This window comes from Pteronotus mesoamericanus, unplaced genomic scaffold, assembly GCF_021234165.1.
Source record: "Pteronotus mesoamericanus isolate MK-2021 breed Mesoamerican mustached bat unplaced genomic scaffold, CSHL_Meso_final scaffold_636, whole genome shotgun sequence".
Lineage (NCBI taxonomy): Eukaryota > Metazoa > Chordata > Mammalia > Chiroptera > Mormoopidae > Pteronotus > Pteronotus mesoamericanus.
In genome coordinates, this window is record NW_026555324.1 from 2,698,452 (window position 1) to 2,719,982 (window position 21,531).

A 21,531-nucleotide genomic window follows, 5' to 3' on the forward strand; every position below is an offset into this window, starting at 1 on the left:
TTCCTCCGTCGTCTTCTCAGACTTTTGGAGTCAGATATAGTCAAACCTCGGTTCTTGACCATCTTGGTTCTTGAACAGTTTGTTTCTTGACCAAGTTTTTGGACAAAGAAGTCTCAGTTATCTCACAAAACTTCAGGTCTTGATTCTCTACCCGATGATCCTTTTGTACTGATACCTGTATGATCATCAGGCGCCTCTCAGGCAACAAAGGAGATTCAGTTTTTGAACAAATTGCTTCTAGAAGAGTTTTTCCGAACAAATTAAGTTTGATGACTGAGGTTCCATTGTATCTGGAAGGGATCTCTCAATTCCGTCTCATACACATCAAAGCCAAGAATCTCTCAACTCTCTTATATACACACAGGATAGAACCACAAAAATAGACTGAATGAATGTTTTTTTGGCTTGGTTAGACTTGGTTGTCTAACCAAGAAATATTTATGGTTCACTGTATATCAAGCACTGTGATAGGCATTGGGAACCTGCAGGAGACGAGAAGGACCCCAGCCCTGCACCTCTGGGGGAAGAGAGCTGGATGAATTCAGTGAATTCAAGCATGTTCTGTGATCCCCCTTGACCCAATCTAATTGACATTTACAGAATATTATACCAAGTGATGGCAGAGTGTTGTTTGTATATTTTAAGGAACAATAGAATGTAGATCAAGATATACTGGGCCATTAAAAAAATCAATAAATTTCAAAGGATTGAAATTACATGGAGTATATTGTCTGACCACAAAGGAATAAAATAAAAAATCACCAACATGGGTTATCAAAAAAGCCCAAATATTTATAAATTAAGTTACATCTAAATAAACTATAGCTCATAGAAAAAATTCACAAGGGATATAAGGATGTTTTAACAATGATAGTAAGATGTAATTAAAGCAGTGCTTTAAGGGAAATAATAGCTTTAAATGCTTAGAAGATAAAGGTTTAAAATGAGTGACCTAAGCTTCCATCTTAAGCTAATAAAAGAAGAGCCAATTAGACACAAGGTAAATAGAAGAAAGAAAAAGATAAGACCAAAAAGCAAAGAAATAGAAAACAAAATAGAGAAAAACAAAGTCAAAAGTTGGCACTTTGAAAAGATTAACAAAACTGATTAATTTCTAGCAAGACTAATCAAGGAAAAAAAGAGAAAAAGACAATTTACATTACCAAGAGGAAACATCACCACAGACCCAACAAACATCAGAAGAATAACAGGAGACAAAAAAAGAAGAAGAATAACAGGAGGACCCTGGCCAGGTAGCTAAGTTGGTTAGAACATCATCTGGATATGCCAAGATTGTAGGTTCGATCCCCATTTAGGGAACATATAAGAATCAACAAATGAATGCATAAAGTGGAACAACAAATCAAACTCTTCCCCCCCACTCCTGCTCCCTACTTTAATATAAATTAAAACTGGGAAAGTGATAAGAAAACATTAACAATTCTGTACCAATAAGTTCTACAACTTAAATGGACAAATTCCTTGGCAAAAAGCATGATTGAAATAAAAGAAATTAAAAGACACTACAAAAGAAGTCAACAACGGGATTTTTCTAAGTCTAGAGGAGTCTGGAAAAGATTTCCCAGAAGTAATATTTAAGCTGAGACCTGAAGGAGTGGGATTTGACCAGGGTGATAGAATTGTGTCCCAGGCAGGAGGCACAGCATGTGCAAAGACCCTGAGGTTGGAATGAGGTTTGTGTGTCCAAAGAAAGTCTACTCTAGTGGCCCTTTTTGCTGTTTGGTGAACACACACTTATGGATGTAAGTCCCTCCTGGGTGTAAACCTCCAGGTGGACTCACTTGATTTGAACAGAACATTAGAGACCAAAGCAAACCTAAAGGTCAAACAAACCTTTGGGCTGGAAATGGGGGAAGGCAGTCTGTCCTGCAAAGTATATCATTGCCCCAGTTCTGGAGCTAGTGTTTCACCTGGCTGGTGAAGCTCCTGAGGCTTCTCTGTGCCTTCACGCTGGAAATGCTCACCCCTTCTTGGCATTGTACTTCATGCCACGAGTTCTTTGGCTCTTCTGTGTTCTCCTCTTATTCCCTTTCTACAAAGCAGTAAGACGAGGCTTCAGAGAAGGACCATGTCTTGCCTGAGGTCACAAAGGCCAAGCCCTAACCACCATGCCCTACCACCTTGCACCTGACGTGTATCAACTCTGGCACTCGCTGGGCTGCGTTGTATGTCTTGGGCATGGGTTTCCCAAGCAGCCCACAGTCCTTACCCTTCCTCGTGCCTGGGAGGCTTTTCAGGGGTAGAAGAATAAATACACCTCGACCATTTCATTTGTCCCTTCCATCTGCAGAACCATGACCACCAAGGCACAGAGAGGTGCCAAATTCTGATGGGTGCTAGTGGAAGGGGTGGGGGAGAGGAGGGAGTCTCTTTCCGTACTCAAGTGTGGGTGCAACTTCCTGCCAGTGAGGAAACACTCTGCTAAAATCAGCCCAGCTTCTCCTTTCCCTGCTTTGGTCTCACAGGAGGAGTTGTGGCGATCCGTGGGCCACGCTGGCCTCAGCCAGGTTGCCGGGCCAAACGCTGGAGAAACGATGCCCTGGACTGTCCTGCTCTTTGCAGCTGGTGAGCCTGACGCCCCTGCACCATGCCCAAACTGCTCCCCCATGCCTGCCCACCTCTCCTCTGCTGTGGGGGCAGGAACCATGGCCTGGGGCTGACCTCCTTGGGTGCTAAAAGAGGCTGAGCCCTGATCGATTTGCCCCAGAGCCTTGGAATTGTCCCAGGAGCGTGACTTACTTTTATTGGGCTCCTCTTTAACCCCACATCATGGATACAGAAATGTCACCCCACTGGAGAGAGCCATGCCCACATCCCATGACTCAACATGCTTGGCCTCTAAGGCTCCCATCTCCAGGGCCAGAGCAGCAGACCTGCGAGGGGACAAGGGAAGGCTCGTGCAGACCTCACTGGGCCAGACACACACTGTGCTCAGGAGCCTGGGGGCAGCTGGGGAGAAAATGGCCCCTCCTGTAGGAAACTGACCCCACAATCTACATTCCTCACCGCAGCCTGGAGAGCAGGAACCTCTCTGTTCTCCCCTCCTCCCACTGTCTCCCTTCCCCACCCCCTCCAGCGACCCTGGCCTCCTTGAATACCCCACGCCCCTCTCAGCCTCCCAGCCTCTGCCTGAGTTGTCCCCTCTGCCCGAAATGCTTTCCCTCAGCTCATCTTGTGTCACTTCTTCAGGGAAGCCTCTGTGGCTACCCCAGCTAAGGCAGCCTTCTCGTTGCTCTGATGTGCTGCACAGCGTTTCTTGCCTCCTTGAGAACGTCGGCTCTCTGAGGCACGCTTGTGTGTGCCTCTGTCCCCCGCACCTAAACAGGGCCTGGCACATAGTCAGTGCCATTGATTGAAGTAATGAGAATGTAATTGCATTGCTGTGTCATAACCACTGCAATTATTTTTAAAAAATGACTCAGCCCAGGCTGGGTAGCTCAGTTGGTTAGAGCGTCCCCTTGATGCCCCAAGGCTGCAGCTTCCACCACTGTCCAGGGCACAGCAGTGATGACAACAGATTGATGTTTCTCTCTGTCTCTCTTCCTTCCTCTCTCCCTAAAATCAATCAATAAATTTATGCCTGGGCTGGGGTGGCTCAGTGGATTGAGCGTGAGCCTGCGAACCAAAAAGTTGCTGGTTCCCGGTCAGGGCACACGCCTGGCTTGCGGGCCAGGTCTCCATTTGGGGCCCTTGAGAGGCAACTGATTCATGTTTCTTTCACACGTTGATGTTTCTCTCCCTCTCTTTCTCCCTCTATTCCCCTCTCCCTAAAAATAAATAAAATCTTTTAAAAAATAAAATAGGTAAATTTTTTTAAAAAGCTCAAATGCAGTCACCCCTCACCAGGTGCTGGGCACTTGATTCCCTTAACACCGCAGCCGGGTAGGGATGACTAGCCTCCAGCTGTGCATAAAAAGCAAGGCCCACAGAAATCTTATCAACCAGTTTGAATCTATCTTGATCTGAATTGTCTTCTAGAATATGTAAAATGTAGTAAATAAATACATCTTCCATGTTACATGAATAATAAGAACTTTTATAATCTTATATTTGCCTTTGATGCATTTTCCTCTTGAAATGATCAACTGTGTGTTTGACAAGTGAAAAAAATATAAATCTGTAATCAGTTGGGAAAACAAAAACAAACGGGGGCCTGAAAGGGTGAGCCACTTGCCCAAGGCCACACAGCCAGGTTGGCCCCCGCTTTAACCACCCACTAACCCAAGGCCTCCCTTATTCTGCATTATAGGCTCCATGGCGATCCCAGCGCCATCCATCCTGCTGGTGCCCCCGCACCCCAGCAGTCAAGAAGACCCCATCTACATTGAATGCGTGGCCCCCCTGGGCTTCCCAGGGGCCAATTTTACACTGTACCGAGGGGAGAAGGTGGTCCAGCTCCTGCAGGCCCCTGCAGACCAGCTCAGTGTCACATTCAACCTGAGTGGTGGCGCCTGGGAGGCTGCAGGGGGAACGACGTTTCATTGCCAGTATGGTGTGCTTGGCGAGCACAGGCAACCGCAGCTGTCCGATCTCAGTGAGCCTGTGCATGTTTCCCTCCCAGGTAAGGCCCTCTCATCAGCCCTCATCAGCCTGGGGCTCCGTTTTCTCACTGCCAAGCCTTTCCATGGGATGGTAATCATCATCGGACAGGCCAGGCTTCCGGCTTGCCAGGACTTACCTTCCCACATTTAATCGTTTCAATCACCCCGTGCAATGGGTATTGTGATTCTCCCCATTTTGCACAGAAGGAAACCAAGGCACAATAGATGAAGGGACTTGTCCAAGGGACACGGCTAGCAGGCAGCAGAGTTGGGCTTCCAGTGGCCTCCAGAACCCAAGCACCGAATCAGCCTGCCCTGCTGCCTCCCTCTGCTCCGGGCCACAGAACAGTTCAGAGCACCTGCTGTGCGCCAGGCACTGTCTTTAGCAGTGCAGGTTCAGCAGTAACTGAAATAATATCCCTGCCCTCTTGTAGCTGACATTCCAAGGCAATGGAGACAGACAATAAACAAGGAGTCTGATAATTATTGGATCTGCCAGCAGGGGGCAAGTAAAATGCCAAGGATGAAATACAGCCTAGTGAAGGGTGTCATTTTAAATACAGAGGAGAGTGGCCAGTGAGCGCCTCTCTTAGGAGACAATGTTTGGGAAAAGACCTGAATGATAAGGAGCCACCCATGTGAATGGCTGGGGCGGGAGGTTCCACATAGAAGGAACAGGCTGCGCAAAGGCCCTGAGGCTGGGGTATACCTAGTATGTTTGATCAACATGGAGGTGCCCTTGATTGAAGCCAAGTGAACAAAGAGGAAAGTGGGGAGAGTTGAGGTCAAGGAAGTGGCCTAAAGGACCTTGCAGGGGCCTGTGGCTGCAGAAAGGACCCTGGCCTTTTGGATGAGTGGGACAGAAGTCCTGGGAGGGCCGCTGTTTCCTCGGGAGCAGGGGGAAGGTGTAGGCTTTGGATCTTGAGCGGAGGGAGGGAGGAGCCTCCTGGTGGAGCCTCGGTGTCAGCATGAATCTTTCCAGCTGCAAAGAGAACTTTGTTGCCAGCAGAGGCTCACAGGTTGTGATGACAGAGCAGTCTCTGTGTCCTCCCTGGCCTTAGAGTTCCACTATCAAAGGCCCCCTTCTCTCACCTTGGTCCTGTGGTCTCAGAGTGAGGAGGTGACAACCACCTCTTCCCCCACCCTGGCCCCAGGTGAATGAACGAACAAGGCTAATACTGTGAGAACACCAAGTGTGCGTCCTTCCTTCCCATCACTGGCTTAGCTCCTGCCCTCTACCGGCGTCAGGGCATCTGCTCTCGGCTCCCCTGAGAGACTCCTTTCTCTCTGGGGAGGAGCAGCCGGATCCTTTGCAGAGAAAACTCTGGGGCTGGGGCTTCATGTTTCTGTGGCCGGCCTCCGTGTGGGCCTGAGGGGGCCACCCTGTGGTGGAGGGTGGATGTCCCCTGATTCTCTCATACTCATGCTGAAGCCAGCAGAACTGACTCTTCAGGCTGCAAGTAACTGAAAACTTGACTCAAACTGGTTTCAATCACAAAAGGGGATTTGTTGGATCCTCGTGACCAAGGGTGTCAGGGATCATTTGCCATCTCTCAGTTCAGCTTTCTTCTGTGTCTTATTCTCAGGCAAGCCTTCCCCTCACGGTGGCAAAATTGTGCCCAGCAGATCCAGATGTACATCCTACCAGCTTGATGTGTATATTAAGATGTATATCCCAACCAGTAAACCTCTCCTCCTAGTGGCCTGTCGAGTCTCAGAATTAGCTTTCAGTCCCTCAGCTTGAGTTGCGTGCCCATCTCTGAACCAATCACAATGGCCAGGGGGCGTGATTTTGTTAATTGACTAGATATAAGATTTGCTGGATCCCTAGGATCCAGCTACACCCAAGCCACACAGTGGGGGGGGGGGGGGAGAGGGAAGAGACTGCCTCTGCTAAGATAACCTGGAGGAATGACAGTTGTCGTGCCTCTGCAACTCCATGACCTGCCCATTCTCTCTTTTTCCATTTTTCTCTAGTGCCTGCCTGGATCTTGGCTCTCTCCTTGAGCCTGGCTGGAGCCCTCCTCCTTGCTGGGCTGGTAGCTGTTGCTGTGGTGATCAGGAAAGGTAACAGCAGGCAAAGAAAGAAAGCGTGGCCCACAGGCTGCCAGTGTGCCACTCCCGGAATGTGTAAACGCACTTCCGCTCACATCCATCTTTTAGGAGCACAGAAGTTAGCAGCACAGAGCTTACTCCGTAACTTAGCAATGAAGAACCTTCCAGAAGTACAACGATGATGATGGGCAGGGGGGAATATATATTTTTTATTATGGTCAAATATACAAAATATAAAAGTTACCATTTTAACCCTTTTTAGCGTCCAGTTCAGCAGCATGAAGCACACTGACATTGTCGTGCAGCTGTGACCAGCACTACCACCTGCAGGATTCTTTGATCTCAAACTGAAGCTCTTTCCCAATGAAACATGAACTCCCCATCCCCCTCCACCCAATCCCTGACACCCAATGAAATTAATATTTTTTAAAGCAATTTTACATGCTTGTATCTTGTTTGAAGTTTTAACCAACATACATCACTCATGTACTTGGGGGAAATAACTGTTTGCAGTAGTTCTCCTGTAGAGCAGCAGATTTGCCAGGGGAGAAGGCAAAGGCAGGGGGGCAAGTGTCTGAGGGGGGCTTTTGGCTTTTTGGTTTTAGAAACTTGCAAACAGGATGCACCCAGGACCAAAATCTAACATTTATTTTTTGTTCCCCAGTTAAAGTAAAAAAAATGCAGAAGAAAAGGTGAGACCATCCCTGGAGACCCTCAGACAGTGGTTTTGGGGAAAGAAATATTGAATCTCAGGGCAGGAGCTCCTGATGGGTGTTAGGGGCTCTGAGAGCTGGCCAGGTTCGGGGAACAGAGGGGCACTTCCCTGGCCGTGTGGGAGCTCCCCTCTGCGGGGTGGGGGCCCAGGGCACTGCGCTAGGGGGCTCTGAAGCCGGACTCCTGTTGTCCTCATAGCAGCCCTGGAAGCAAGCACTATAAATAGCCCCATTTTACAAACAAGGAAACTGAGGCAAGGGGAGCAAATGGCTGAGCCTTCCTCATACCCTTTTACTGCCAGCTGCCAAAGACGGTCTAATCACTCTAGAAATCACAGGGGGAGAAGGCAAGCGGCATCCCCCTAGGGTTGTGCAGTGCCCAGCTTGATGCCCCGGTTCCTGGGCATCAGGGTGTCCCAGCTGGTCCCAGCCTTGGTTTCCCTCCTCTAAGAGAGGGCGGATACCCTGCTGCCTAGCGGCAGAGAGCTAGCAACAGGCCTGGGATCAAAGCCTGACTTTTTCTGGCTTGTGGGGCTCTGGCAAGAGAATTTCCATCTGAGGGGATTCAGGGTGGGTAACGAACAAAGGTCAGGGTTGGGGCCTGGAAAAGGCCTCTTGTCTGAGACAGCATCACTCTCTTCCCAATCTCTTCGCAGAGAGCAAGAATCCTGCTGGGCCCAGATTAACTTCACCACCACAGGTTCGTGCTTCCTCCTTGCTCCTCTGTCCCTCCCCCAGCTCCCAGGTGGAGTTCTCTACCTCAAAACACCACAGGCCTCACTACTCACTAACGAAGCTCTTCTGGGGTTGATTGCTTCCCTTTGGGGCAAGAATATACCCCTCCTTTCCAAGTCCCCTCCACCCCAGGTTTCACCTCCCACCTTCTGTCCTCGCCCCATCCTTGGGCCTTTCGTGCACTCTGCCCTCTGCCTAGAGCACTCTTCTTCCTTCTGATCTCAGTCTGAAGGTCATCTCCGGGAAGTCTTCCTTGACTCCCTAGACAGGGTCTGCGCTGTCTACCTACATGCTCCCAGCAGGCACCCTGTCACCTTTCTTATGCCTTAGTAGAAACACAGTCAAGTAATCATTGCCTGTTGGGTACACAGTATTTGCCTCCGCTGCTGGACAGTCAGCTCCACAAGGGGCTGCGTCTGCCGTGTCTGCTTGCCCGCCCCCCCCCCCCCCCCCCCCCCCCCCGTACCTGCCAGCATCTTCAAACGGAGCTCTACTTGTCCAAACGTCATTCTGCCGGCTTCCACCAGGGGGCAAAGGGCAGCCCGTCTGTGATGTGCGATGCTCAAGGAGGGGCTCCAAACCGAGAAACTCCGTTCTTGTACTTTTTTCAATGTCCCACACTTTTGTCGAGCACCTACTATGTGTTGATATCTGCGGGGCCCCCTCGATGAGCAAGACAAAAATGATCTCTGCTCACAAGCTCACACTTCAGTGGGGAAACAGCAGGTACGGCAGGCACCTGCCTGGGGCTATTAGGGTTTCCCTAAAGAAGTGACGTTTAAGCAGAGACCTGCAGGAGGCGCTTAAGGAGAGCCTGTTGGGGTGAAGGAGCTAAGAGGTGTTTCCAAAATCGGGAGCTGAGATGAGGCATGCATTTTCCGGAGGGCAGCAAGAGGCTGCTGAAGAAGGGCTCAGAGTAGAAGAGGGACGATGCAATTTGCAGCTGTGAACGGTTCACGCTGCAGATGAGCGGGAAGGGAGCAAAAAGGATGCCTGGGGATGGACAGTGTTGACAGTGGGCCTGTGGGCTTTGGGGGAGGGGGTTGAGCAGGGAATTTAAACTGGTCCCAGTCCTAGTTTTCCTCTCTCTTTCTTTTCCAGACATGTCCTTTGATAATTCCCTGTTTGCCATCTCAACGGTAAGTCGTTTCTTTTCTTGGTCCCGGTTTTTTGCCTATCCCCAGGGAGGGTGGAGCCACCACCAGGCTGGATTGACCTGTTGTCAGGGTGGGAAGGAAAAACCCAGAATCACTGAGCAGGGATTTGTCTGTGAGCTGAGATTTGGCTGTGAGGTATCCTGGGGGATTAGACGCGGCCACGTCCAAGCCCCTGTGTGACAATGGGCAGGCCCCTAGGGGTGCTTGCTCTTGGGGCCAGCACTGTCTTTGCATTCAGTCTGGCCACCTCCCCAGGATGGTGACAGAGGGGATTCAGGGGGGATCTGGTGGCTTTTTTGGGGTCGTGGAGCTTTGTGACAATCTGATGCACAGTATAACCCCCTCCTGGTATAAAGAAAACCTTACTTTGTGTTGTTTCTGGGATTTCAGCTTAAATGTTCTAGTTGTGCATTTGCCCTTTTAGTGGGGAGGGTCTCACTGCACCCCTCCTGCACTGAGGGGTGTTGCTCCCCCAGACCATACTTTTTTGGACTGGGATTTGAACCCCTCTGCACAACTGCATCTTGGGGTGGCCTTGGTGTTTGCACTTTATTACTTTTTTTAAAAAAAAACTAAATTAGAGATGTCTGAGCCAGGGACACCTTGGATCAAAAAATGTTGAGCTGCTCCTCTTCACATGGAGAGGAGCACAGGTTAGGGCAAAGGTGGCCCCACTCAAGGCGGCCTCAGAGGCCCCACTTGGATGGGTAGACACTTTGGGGCTGCTGTCAGCCCCGGGGCAGAGTCGTCTGCCTGAGGCACCGTGATGGGCAGTGGGGTGAGGGCATCGGGTCAAGGGCAGGAGGAGGCCCTGACTCCTTCAGAGCTTCTTAATTTTATGGGGGGAGATAGATGATGCCACATGGGCCAGGAGGGACCAGAAGACTTCCTTCTCACATAGACAGGAGATTCCGGGGGGGTCTCAGAGATGGGCGACAAGCAGGAGGTAGCTGCGGAAGATTGATCCAGGCTTGGGACACTTTTTTTTAAAGATTTTATTTATTTTTAGAGAGAGGAAGAGAGTGAGAAAGAGAGGGAGAGAAACATCAATATTTGGTTGCCTCTCATGTGCCCCTGACCTGGAATCAAACTGGCAACCCTTTGGTTCTCAGGGCGGTGCTCAATCCACTGAGCCACACCAGCTAGGGCTGGCATATGTTCTTGACACAGCACATGTAACTGGGGTAGAGTGGAGTGAGGAGTTGTCAGGCCATGTGGAGAACTTTGACTTTTACCCCAAGTGAGGTGGGAACCATGAAGGTTTCAGAGCAGAGAAGGGATATAACCAGATTCAGGTGCTCACAGGCTGTGGAGACAACAGACTTGGAGGATGTGGATGGATTGGTCCAGGCATGCAAAGTGGTTTTGGTCCAGCTTGTTGTCAGCAAAGGAGGAAGAAACAAACAGATGCAGGTCAGGTAGATTCAGCAGATGGGAAACACGGCATTGATTTTTGACTGGATGAGCGGGCTGAAGAAGGAGAAGGCATGTGGGGAGTCTTGGGGAGAGACAGCTTGGAGGGATAAGGGAAGGCCACCTCCTTTGGTTATGCCCAAGAGCAGGTGGAGACATGAGTCTGGAATTCTGGAGAGAGGAGTAGGGAAGTTTAAACTGGCCCCCAGTCACTGGTGTACAAACAGTGGCAGTGAAGGGGCTTGGTGCTGGGCTGTTTGGCTTTCTGAAGTCTCTGCTCCCAGAACAAATCCTGAGTTGTTAAGAAAATGTTGACAGGCAGGGCAGGTTCTAAAACTTTCCGTGTGAAACCACAGGCTCAAGGCGCCAGTCTGGTGATTTTTTCCTTCTTCCTTTTTAAAAAAGACATTTAAAATGAAACAATGGAAAACAGAACAACTTATTTCTTAGTATCTTAGACCTGGTGACTATATATACTTTTATTTTTTGCTATATATTTTTTTAATTAAAAACATTTAAAATATGAAATACGTCCCTTTGCCAAAATTATACACACAGTATTTTTTTTGGATTTTTTTTTAATCACTTACCCATTCTCTACCCATTGGTTTCCTTCTCTACACACACAGGAGTAACCACTGACTACTGTTAGGAGCTTCTTCCAAAATGCAAGCAAAAGTGAAAATTGCAAATCTATATCCTCGCCCTTTTAAACACAAATGATAGCATGATATTTACATTGTTATATATGGTATATATGGTGCTTCTTTTCCTTAATAGTAAATTTTATTGATCTTTTCTAGTTTCCTTTTTTATAAATTGTGGTAAAATATACATAATAAAAATATAACATTTTTGCCATTTAAAAAAATTTATTGATTTTAGAGAGAGGAAGGGAAAGAGGAACATCAACTTGTAGTTCCACTTATTTATGCATTCATTGGTTGATTCTTGAATGTGCCCTGACTAGGGATGAAACTTGCAAACTTGGTGTATCAGGACATGACTCTAACTAATGAGCTATCTGACCAGGGCCTCATTGTACCCATTTTTCAGTGTGCAGTTCTATGGCATTAAGTACTTTCACATTATGCATCTATCACAGCTATCCATTTAAAAACTTTGTCTTGGAAAACTGAAACTCCGTTCCCACTATACACTGACTCCTCAGTCTTACCTCTTCTCCCAGCCCTTGGCAATTACCCTTCTACTTTCAGTCTCTGTGAATTTGCCCTATTTGGGGCCCTCATCCTTTTTGTATCTGGCATATTTCACTCAGCATAATGTTTTCAAGGTTCATTCATGTTCTAACGTGTCAGAATTTCCTCCCTTTGTAAGGCTGAATAGTATTCCATTGTATGTGTATACCACATTTTGTCTATCCAGTCACCCACTGATGGACGCTTGGGTTGCTTCCACCTTTTGGCTATTGTGAATAATGTTGCAATGAACATGGGTGTGCAAATATCTGTTTGAGTCCCTGCTTTCAATTCTAGTTTCTTTTTGAAGAATTAGAAAGCTGTGCTGTTGGTTGAAATGAAAAGGAAGCAGCTGACCAGTCTCTCAGCTTGTACTGTCTTATTACTCTAAGGATCTGATATTTACTTTATAACATCCTATAAAGTGCAGTTGACTTAAAAAAAAAAACATACACACAAGAAGACTGGAGCTGGTTATGTGCCTTACTGGGGTTGCCTTACTGGGATCACCCAACTAGGGAGGAGCAGGTCTGAGAGTGGAACCCCAGCCTGCTCTCACCTGCCAGGCTTCAGTTTTAGCAAATTCATCTCTTCATGACTGGCATTGAGAGCAGGAGCCTTCAAGGCAGAGGCAAGGGTAGATTTCTGAGGAAGTCCAGAATGGGAGGAGATAATTGCAATAGCTTTGTTCACTGAACGCTTACAATGTGATGCATCAGTGATTTAATTCCTTTATGCTTCATAGCAACCCCATGAGGGGGGTATTAGTGCTCTCCCTATCATGCAAAAGGGGAAACTGAGCACTGAGGAATTAAGTTATTTGACTGAGGTCATACCACTAGCAAGTACTGGAGCTGGGATTTGAACCCAGGCTGCTTGGTCCCCTATTCAGCAAAGAGAAAGGCAGGAGGACAAATGGCAGATCCCCAGGCTCTGAAGCTGTGGGGTACGTGTAGGGGGTAGATGAGAGGGAGTCTACCATATGGGGAGTCTCAGACTCAGAACATATGGAAACCCTGAAACACCAAATCACCCAGTTCTGTTTTTCTTCCACAGACAAAGGAAATGACTTCAGAAGGAGACGCAGTCACCCTGGATGCTTACTCAGGCTCTGCTGCGACCCCTGAAAACTCTGGGCCCCGGAAGAAGTCCATCTCCACACTATCCTCACCTGAGCCCCCCGAATTCAGCACCTTCCGGGCCTGCCAGTGAGGCTGAGGATTGCGGCCCCTCTCTATGTACTCTGCTCTCCTCTCTCACTTGATCTGGCCAGGCTGTGTGGGGCCCGACGTCCCTCCAGACACTTTGGGGAGGGGGGCTATGGCTACTGCTTTCTCAGGGAACTGAACAGGATGTCTGGCCTTGGCACCTTCCTCACAGAGGAGCAGGAGCAGAAGAGTGGGAGCAGACATTGGCCCGGAGGCTGGACAGAAAGCAGGAAACCTCTCTTTGGCTTCTCAGCTTCAAAGACCACCAGGGATGTAGTTAGGACCTCTTCTGGTACCCGGCTGGGCCATAAAAGGTCTGAGCTCTCTGAGCACCCCTCTGGTTTCCTCATCCCTTGCCATACCTGACTTGGACAACCCAACTGGGTTTTTGGAGCATAGGGTACCCTGGGGTATGTTCTGTGTGTCTGCCTTGCTGGTATGCCTAAGTTATTAATTATAGCATATGTTGAGCTGGTCCCAAGACCTCTATAAAGTGTAATCCTTCAAGCCCCAGACTTCTGGGGTCTAATCACTGGAAGCCTGGTGGGTGGGGGGAGTACCCCTTAACTGCAGTGCAGACGAGGGTGCTTAATAGGGAAGGCGATAAAGGTGTGGGAAGAGGACAGTGCCACAGGGAGTCTCTGGTGAAGTCATGGCGTTATTGGGTACAGGAGGTGGAATGATCGGGAAGGAGGATGAAGAATATTGGGGAAAATGAATAGTAACTGAGGAGGTCCAGGGAAGAGTGGGAACTGGGGAAGATGGGAAGTGGCCGCAAGCCTGAGTTCCCCAAAAGGGGCCCTGGAGCAGAGGAAGGGGGCACTGGAGGGAAGATGGGTGTGTGTGTGTCAGAAAAGGTGCACTTGGCCATGCCCTGCTGGCCTCACTAGCCAGCCATCACTGGGGGAAGGCAGAATAACTAGGGGCTAAGGGAGGCGTCCAGAAGGAGAGGGCCAAGAATTTTTTGTGACAGAGGATATAGTGAAGGTCTGAGGATGGAGGTGGGGAGCGCTGTGGGACGGGAATGGAGAGGATGGGGAGGAGAAATGACGGGGAAGAGAGAAGGAATGCTTGAATGCTGTGGGTTCCCACGGAGTTCAGGTCCTGTGTAGAGGACAAGTCCCACCTGGAACTGTTTTTCCAGGCGGGTGGGTTCGGGGGTGGGAGGGTGGCCACGGACTGGGAGGTGGTCCCAGGCCGTGGCCCCGCCCCTAATCACCGTTCTTCCGAAGAGCCCTTCGCCTTCCAAAGTGAGGCCCAGCGGGAGGGAGCAGGGCGGGCTTAGGGGCGGGGCCCCGCCCCAGCCTGGACTCCGCCCCTCTCTGCACGCCACCTCAGAAAGCCCAGCAGGGCCAAGGGGCGGAGCCCAGTTTCAGGGGCGTGTTGGAGCCGTCGGGCTTCAGACCCACTCCCACAGTTTCTCCGGCTGGGGAGCCTCCTCACAAAGCGAGGTCGTTTCGCGGGGCGGAACCCGGGGCGTGTCTGTACGGCCGAGCACCGCCCACTGACGCTCTCCTACCCCGCCCCCCTCGGGCAAGGAACCCACACCGCCTTAGAAAGTGCGGCCGTTTCCCCGCGCCAAGCTGGGGGCGGGACTCAGGCTCAGGGGCGTGTCCGCGGGGCCGAGCACCGCCCCTTGACGCACGTTCCGTCCCCCTTGCCGTTCCTGGGCCACCGACCACCTCACAAAGCCGCGACCGTTCGCGCTGGGCGGGGCCGGGGCGTGGCCGACCCCTTCCCCAGGCGTGTCCGGTGCTCGGCGTGCTCCCTCTCCGGCGCCTAGGACTGCCGGCAGGGGGCGCTGCGCCACGGGTCCGGGTCGTCGGCAGTGGCAGCGAGGCGGCGCGTGGCCCGCAGGCGGCGCTGCCCGGCTCTGTTTCGGTCTTGGCCTGCGCGGCGGCGGCGGCGGCGGCGGTGGCGGCGGCGGCCTGGGCCCGGGCGGCGGCGGCGGCGGCTGTGGTGGGGCCTGGAGCCGGATCTAAGATGGCAGCAGCGGCGGCGGCGGCTGGGCCGGGCGCGGGCGTTGTGGGGGTGGCGGGCCCGGGCGTCGCGGGGCCCTGCGCGGCAGTGTCGGTGTTCTCCGGCGCCCGCCTCCTCACCATTGGCGATGCGAACGGCGAGATCCAGCGGCACGCGGAGCAGCAGGCTCTGCGCCTCGAGGTGCGCGCCGGCCCGGACGCGGCAGGCATCGCCCTCTACAGCCGTGAGTGCGGGGTCCCGGGTCCGGGCCGACGGCCGGGCGGCGCGCGGGGACTGCGCACGAGGCGGGCCGGGCGGGTGGCCAGGGGCGGGAGGGACGCAGCGGCCGTGGTGGGTGAGGGGCTTGGCGTCTCGAGGGTTAGGGGCCCCAAGCCTTGGCGGCCTGGTGTACTGTACGTGGGGCCGAGCTGAGGTAGGCGACTGTGAGTAGCCCCGAGTGAGGGGTGTGGAGGAACGGTATCAAGGGGCAGAGGCAGAAAAGAGGGCGTGCGTGGCGGTCAGAGGTGAGGTGCCCTGTGTACGGAGAGAAGCGGGAAATGGGGGACTGAGGGCACGGAGATTGGGATGGGATGGGCAGGAAGTCGGGGGCCGAGAGTGGAAGGTGAATTCGGAGGGCGTCGGGGTGTGGGGGCTGGGTTGGAGAGAAGGGGGCCTGGGGTGTGGGAGAGGTGGGGAGTCTCTCAGTCGGGTGTGGCCGCCCTGGCCGGAATGGGGACAGAGGAGTGTGGGCAGCCTCTGGCCATCTCAGGGAACCTCCTGGACTGCTAAGGACAGTTGGAAAGTGGTGCCCAGTATCGGGCTGCTTAGAGGGCCAGTTCCACCCATCTAGAGGGCTTGGTGTTGGGACTCCCCCCGAAGGTGAAACTCGTGGATTAGGGCAGTGAGGGGCCCACGTGAGGGCGGTGCGAGCCCCTGGATATGCTTCTGGTGATAACGTGGATGGGCAGGGCCCCGTCTTGATGCCTGGTTGGGAAGAGGTAACACAGCTTTCTCCTGGGCCACATGCCTCTGACCTTCCTTTTAGGGGATGTGAGAAGCTGGGTGCGCTTTCAGAAGCTAGTTTCAAAACTGACGTTTCAGTGGGAAAAAAAGAATCACGAATGTGTTTGCCAAAGACCCGGAGTCTTTGTAGTTCATCCTTTTTCTTTCTCTTGTTACTAATTATCTGTTCTCTCCTATTCTTGATTCCTCCTTCAAATTTTGCTATTCTGTTTCATTCAGCTTTGTCTCTCAGGATTTCTCTCGGGAGCCACTCAGAAGTCTCTTACTGGCTTTGGGCAGTGTGCATTTTGTGTCACTTTGGGGAGGGTGTGTGAAGAGAAGGGTGGGAAGAGCAGTTGGTTTACACAGGGTTCTCCATGCACCTTGACTTGGAAAATCCAAACTCAGTAGAGCTGTGTCTTATTTCCCAAGTGTCCCACCTTTCTGTGCTGGGGCAGAGCTAGGTCTTGGGCCAGATGAGGAGGAGAAGGGTATCCTAGGTGGGCATCAGAGCTCAGGACGGACACCTAAGGTCCATCTTATGATCAGTACGATCCCCCAGATCATAAACAAGGCCATTCATTGTGCAAGCATTAATGGGGAACAGAGTAAAGTAAGGTAGTTTTTCAAACTAGGGTCTCAAAGGCTGACCGACAAAGGAGTTCCAGGAGAGTTGGTTTTTCTTTTGTAAATAAACATCTTTTGATTTTAAAACAGTTTGAGGTTTATAGGGTTATTAGAAAGATAGTGTGGAGAGTTCCTATATATTCCATACCCAGTTTCTCCTATTAGCATCTTTGTCCAGGAGAAATTTTACTTTTTTTTTGTTGTTGATAATCTTGAATAATGAGCTGTGAAGATAACACTTCTCTCTCTCTTTTTTTTTTTCCAGTTTTTATTTATGTTTAGAGAGAGGGGAAGGAAGGGAGACAGACAGGGAGAGAAACATGGATGTGTGAGAGAAACATAGATTGGTTGCCTCTCGCATGACCCCAGCTGGGGACCCAACCCACAACCCGGGCATGTGCCTTAGCTGGGAATCGAACCAGCGAACCGGTGACCCTTCAGTTTGCAGGCCGGCACTCAATCAACTGAGCCACATCAGCCAGGGCAACACTTCTCTTTTCAAGGTAATTCATAACTGAAGTTATCATTCGTAAAGAGGAGAAAGTCCATGTTTCTTCAACTGAGGTCCTTAGCCTGGGATGATACAGTCTCAGGAGTCTGAAAGATTTTTTTCCCCTTTATGTTCACACAACGTTGGTGTGGGGTTGAGAGCAAGGGTTCTGGAGTCAGCTGAACTGGCTTGTGTTAGTTTCCCAGGGCCGCCATAACAAACTTGGTGACTTAAAACAACAAGAGTGAATTCTCGTGTAGTTCCTGGCCCAAAATCTGAAATGAAAGTGCCAGCAGGGCCACGTTCCCTCTGGAAGCTCCTTTCTTGCTTTCCAGTGCCTGTGGCTCCAGGTATTGCTTGGCTTACAGGAACAGAAGTCCAGTCCGTGCTTCGGTCTTCACACAGCGTCGCCCTGTCTCTGTGTCTTTATCTGTGAGGTCACTCATCTTTGGATTTAGGACCCACCCTAAATCCAGGACAATCTTATCTCGAGATCTTTAATTACGTCTGCAAAGACCCTTTTTACAAATAAGCTCATTTTCATAGGTTCTGGGGGTTAGAGGTTGGACACTTACTTATTTTTTTGTCTACTATGTGGGCTAGGCTGGTGCCCTGCCAGTAGCTGTGTGTCTTTGTGACTCAGTTTCCTCATCGGGAGAATGGGGGTGGTGTCGTGACTATTTAGCACAGTGTTTCCTCAATGAAAGAGCAATTCTTCGTAGGTTGCACCTGTAACTGCCTGGAGATGGCCTCAGAGTTGGCTGACTTACTGCTCAGGGTGAGGCAGCACTAGCTCCTGAGAAGACCTGGAGAGTGTGGTACAGAGGGACAGATCGCTATGAAGAGTGCTAGGTGGTACAAAGTCCCAGGGCTGGGGTGTGGGCTGCATGCTGTTCCTGGATCTGAGCGGGCCTGTTGGGTGTGGAGGGCTGGTTGATAGTCCCCTGGAAAAAGTCAGAGATGGTCCAGCCACTGAGGGGATGTGCAGACATGTGGCAGTTGGGTGGGTGGCGGGGGTCGGGTACGGGACTTGGGAATGAACCAGGCTGCTGGGACCTTTAGGCCTTCTCTTGGGATAAACTTCCTTCTCTGGCCTCAGCATTTTCCCACCTGGATCCTTCTGGGACCTGAATGCTTTGGCCAGGTGAAAAAGTGTCAGGATCCCAGTTTTGCTCACCTGTCCCTAATGAGGTGGGGTCCTGCAAGCTGTTTCTGCTTATAGATTACCCCCAGGATTTGAATCTGTGTTTGGGTGGGAACGGGGGGTTGGCCAGGAAACGTGCATGAATCTCCCAGTGCCTCACATGCAGGGTTTGGGCCGGAGGTATCTTTGGATGTTTGTGAGGGTTCTGAATGAGGGGTCTGGCTGATGGGGTCTTACACAAGCCATCTCACCTTCCTGAGCCCGTGTCCTTACCTGAAGCAACACTTACCTGCACGCGCCCTCTGCTTTCTCATCCACTCTGGGATGCTGCCGCTTGGAGCCTGGGAATGTGGGCGAAATGGACTGTTGGGGTGTGGAGCAGGGTGTCTGGCAGTAAATAGCCGATATTTCTGTAGATATTATTGACTGTGATGTTAGTAGTGTAGTGTAGGGAAGGACTGGGTTTTCTGGGAGGGATCCCCTTATGCTTCAGGACTGTCCAGATGTCTTGCACTTTCTGCAGGTGGAAGAGGGACCCTTGGGCTGCAACCTCTGCCTTAGGCAGCAGGTCTGGGATCTGGGTGTGGGTAGCAGGGCGAACAGCTCTGTTTTTTGATGTCTGTAATCTCCATGTGGGAACGATGACAGCTGCACAAGGCCCTGTCCCAGTCACCCTTCCTTCTTGCCACTTGAAGTCACACAGCCCTGTATCCATGGCAGTGGCTAAAGGGCAGCTACAAAACCAGGCCATTTTCCCTGGGCAGAGGTGTAGCCTTCCTGGGCCCGAGGAAGCTTTGGCACAGCCTCTGGAGTTCTTGGACGCAGGCGGCCCCTCCCTCGGAAGGAGGCATCTCCTTAGGGAAGCGCGTGGTGGGATGGAGAGCAGAACAGATTCTCAGTTCCTCAGCCCCATGGCAGTTTTTCTGGAGATGACTGTCACTTTTCTTTCTTGGTCAGCACGTGTCACTGTGGCTGGCTGGCTGAACTCTCCCTGCCTCTTTGGCCAGGAAGAGGTATATAGCAGGAGTGGCTCATGCAGGGGCTAAATTTCAGTTTGTGGGGGCCATGCCAGGTGTGGAAACCCCAGAGAAAAACCCTCTGTTCAAATACCCCCTGGGACTTCCTTCAGTCATACTCCTGATACCACCCCCTCCCACGCTGGGGGAGGGGGAGAGGGCACAGAAGAGTTTGTCATATGCATCTAGCCTTCAGAACATTCAGTGTCAGGCTGTGGTGACAATTTAGAAAGTAACACTGAAAGGGCATTCACATTTCGCTGGTGCCTGCAAGTTGCTGTTGGCTGCTGTTCTTTATTGAGCATTTACTGTGTACCAAACTCTGCATAAGGTAAACCTCTGTTGACAGACTCAAGTGTTTGACCTTGGGGGCAGCTGCGGAAAGGATAATGGTGTAAATTAGGGCCTGTGGGCAAACTGGCTGTGGGCCAGGTTGTGCCTGCGGCCTATTTTTATGTAGTCAGAGCTAAGGGAGATTTGTACATTTTTGAAGGGTTGATTTAAAAAACAAACAAACAAACAAAAAAACAAAGAAGAATATTCAACCAAGACCATCATGCTGTGCAAAACTTGAAGTATTCCATTGCTGGCCCTTGACAGAAAAGCTGTGGACCTCTGGGGTAAATGAATGAAGCTAACAGGAAGGAGGGGTCTCTGTGGGAACTTGGCCTCAGTTGGGCATGCCAGATCTACCATCGCTTTAAAAGAAATGAAAAGCCTGTCATTGCATATGTCTGTTTGTTTTGATTATGCAGTGCCCTGATTGCCCAGGCCAGACAGAATATGCTTTCTGGACTGTGTGGGCCAGTTGGTCTGACAGGCATGGCCCTTGCTGTGTGTTCCCACTGGTCTTTGACACAGTCCTGTGAGGTCAAGGATGCCATTCCCATTGTATTGGTGGAAAACAGGGCAAAAAGCTTGACCAAGTGACATGTCTAGCAGGCAGCACAGCTGGCTTTGGAATTAAGGGCTGTTGGACCCACTGTCTTAATGCAGAGTGGTTCAATGAAAAAAGGTGGTCAGGATTCAGTTTCTGTATAACACACACCCAAAGTAGCAGTGGCTTAAACAAGATGACGTTTTATTTCCTAGTCTCTTCATGGTAAAGTCTAGAGATTGGCACACCAGGCCTGGTGTGGAGCCTCTACTTGAGGAACTCCTCTGACCCAGGTCCTTCCTGGAGTGAGATGTCATTGCGATCACCGTAGTGGCTGGGACCCAGCCATTACACCCTGGTTTCTAGGCAGTAGGATAAAGAAGGGACAAAGGATCCCAATGGCTGCTCCAGGTGTCTGGTAAGGGAGCTTCCCACAAATCAGTCAATCAATATCTCTCTCTCTCTCTCTCTCAAAAATCTGTCTGTCTGTCTGTCTACCTATATTTTTTTAAAGGAGATGCCCAGAAGCTGGCTAAGGGGATTTATGCTTTCATCCCATTGGCTAGGCTGTAACCTGCACAGCCACCACTAGCTGCAAGGGAAGCTGGGAAATGTAGTCTTAGGAGAGCCTTGGCCATAGTGTAGGATGTGGATATAGCCAGAGTGTTGGGAAGGACTTGGAGAGGTAGGTACTCAAGTGGATGTGGGGTGTGGACAGCAGCCTGGAGTGGAACAAAGGGGTCCCTCTGAGGAATGGAGGAGCTAAAGGGGAGGTAACAAAGTTGGGCCGAAGTCATGCTTTACAAGTGATGGTCTTTTCCTCTATGTGGTCAAGAGCTGTGTACCGTTTTTCACAGGGGACTAACATGATAAAATGGTATTTCTGAAGATTACTCTGCTAACAGGTTATGGTATAGATGGGAACAGGGAGAGAGAAGCCTGTGGAGGCTTCCAGGCTAAGTAACCCAGCAGGAATGTAACCGAATTGTTTCACCTTTAGCATGCCCCAGAAGTGTGTGTCAGAGGTCCAGAAGTTGTGTTAAGGAACCAAAGGTGAATTCTGCTGAGGTCGTTGGGGACAAGGTGGCAGAGGTCATGACCTGTGGTCAGGGGTTGTGAGTGACTTGCCCACAAGGTTTGCTTGGCTGTGGGGTTAAAATAAAAGTAGATATCCAATATTTTTTAAAATTGGGTGTCTTCACATCAGAATCTGGCTTTGTACTTCTGAAAAATCAGAAAGCCTGGCAATCCCAGGCATACATTCCCTGAGACCAGGAAGGTAGCAGTGCCACCTTCAGAAGGGGTGTGCCACCACAGTTGGCTAGAGTCTCCCCCCTGCCTGCTGCCACCCCAACACAGGCCTTGTGCCAGTAG

The 21,531-nt window shown here is 50.8% G+C and overlaps 2 protein-coding genes across 3 annotated transcripts in view; both read left to right on the plus strand.

Moving 5' to 3' along the window:
* The first annotated feature begins 2,487 nt into the window (after positions 1-2,487).
* CUNH19orf38 (chromosome unknown C19orf38 homolog) lies at positions 2,488-13,339 on the plus strand. Its single transcript, XM_054562005.1, has 7 exons — positions 2,488-2,586; positions 4,271-4,582; positions 6,540-6,629; positions 7,282-7,309; positions 7,987-8,030; positions 9,167-9,204; positions 12,897-13,339. The coding sequence occupies exons 1-7, from the start codon at positions 2,556-2,558 to the stop codon at positions 13,044-13,046; spliced, it is 693 nt and encodes a 230-aa protein (XP_054417980.1). The 5' UTR covers positions 2,488-2,555; the 3' UTR covers positions 13,047-13,339.
* Positions 13,340-14,987: 1,648 nt separating this feature from the next.
* CARM1 (coactivator associated arginine methyltransferase 1) overlaps positions 14,988-21,531 on the plus strand; it is a 42,635-nt gene continuing 36,091 nt past the window's right edge. For both annotated transcript variants that reach the window (XM_054562187.1, XM_054562188.1), the window contains exon 1: positions 14,988-15,245. In XM_054562187.1, the coding sequence (XP_054418162.1) occupies positions 15,026-15,245 (220 nt within the window). In that variant the 5' untranslated portion in view covers positions 14,988-15,025. The remainder of the gene's footprint in view (positions 15,246-21,531) is intronic.

What these genes read in the sequence shown, in the direction of transcription:
- CUNH19orf38 (XM_054562005.1), top strand. Translation starts at nt 2,556, where the DNA reads ATGCCCTGGACTGTCCTGCTCTTTGCAGCTG. An exon ending in TGCTGTGGTGATCAGGAAAG is followed by an intron (nt 6,630 to 7,281) that starts GTAACAGCAGGC and finishes TTTGTTCCCCAG; the next exon opens with TTAAAGTAAAAAAAATGCAG. An exon ending in GATTAACTTCACCACCACAG is followed by an intron (nt 8,031 to 9,166) that starts GTTCGTGCTTCC and finishes TTTCTTTTCCAG; the next exon opens with ACATGTCCTTTGATAATTCC.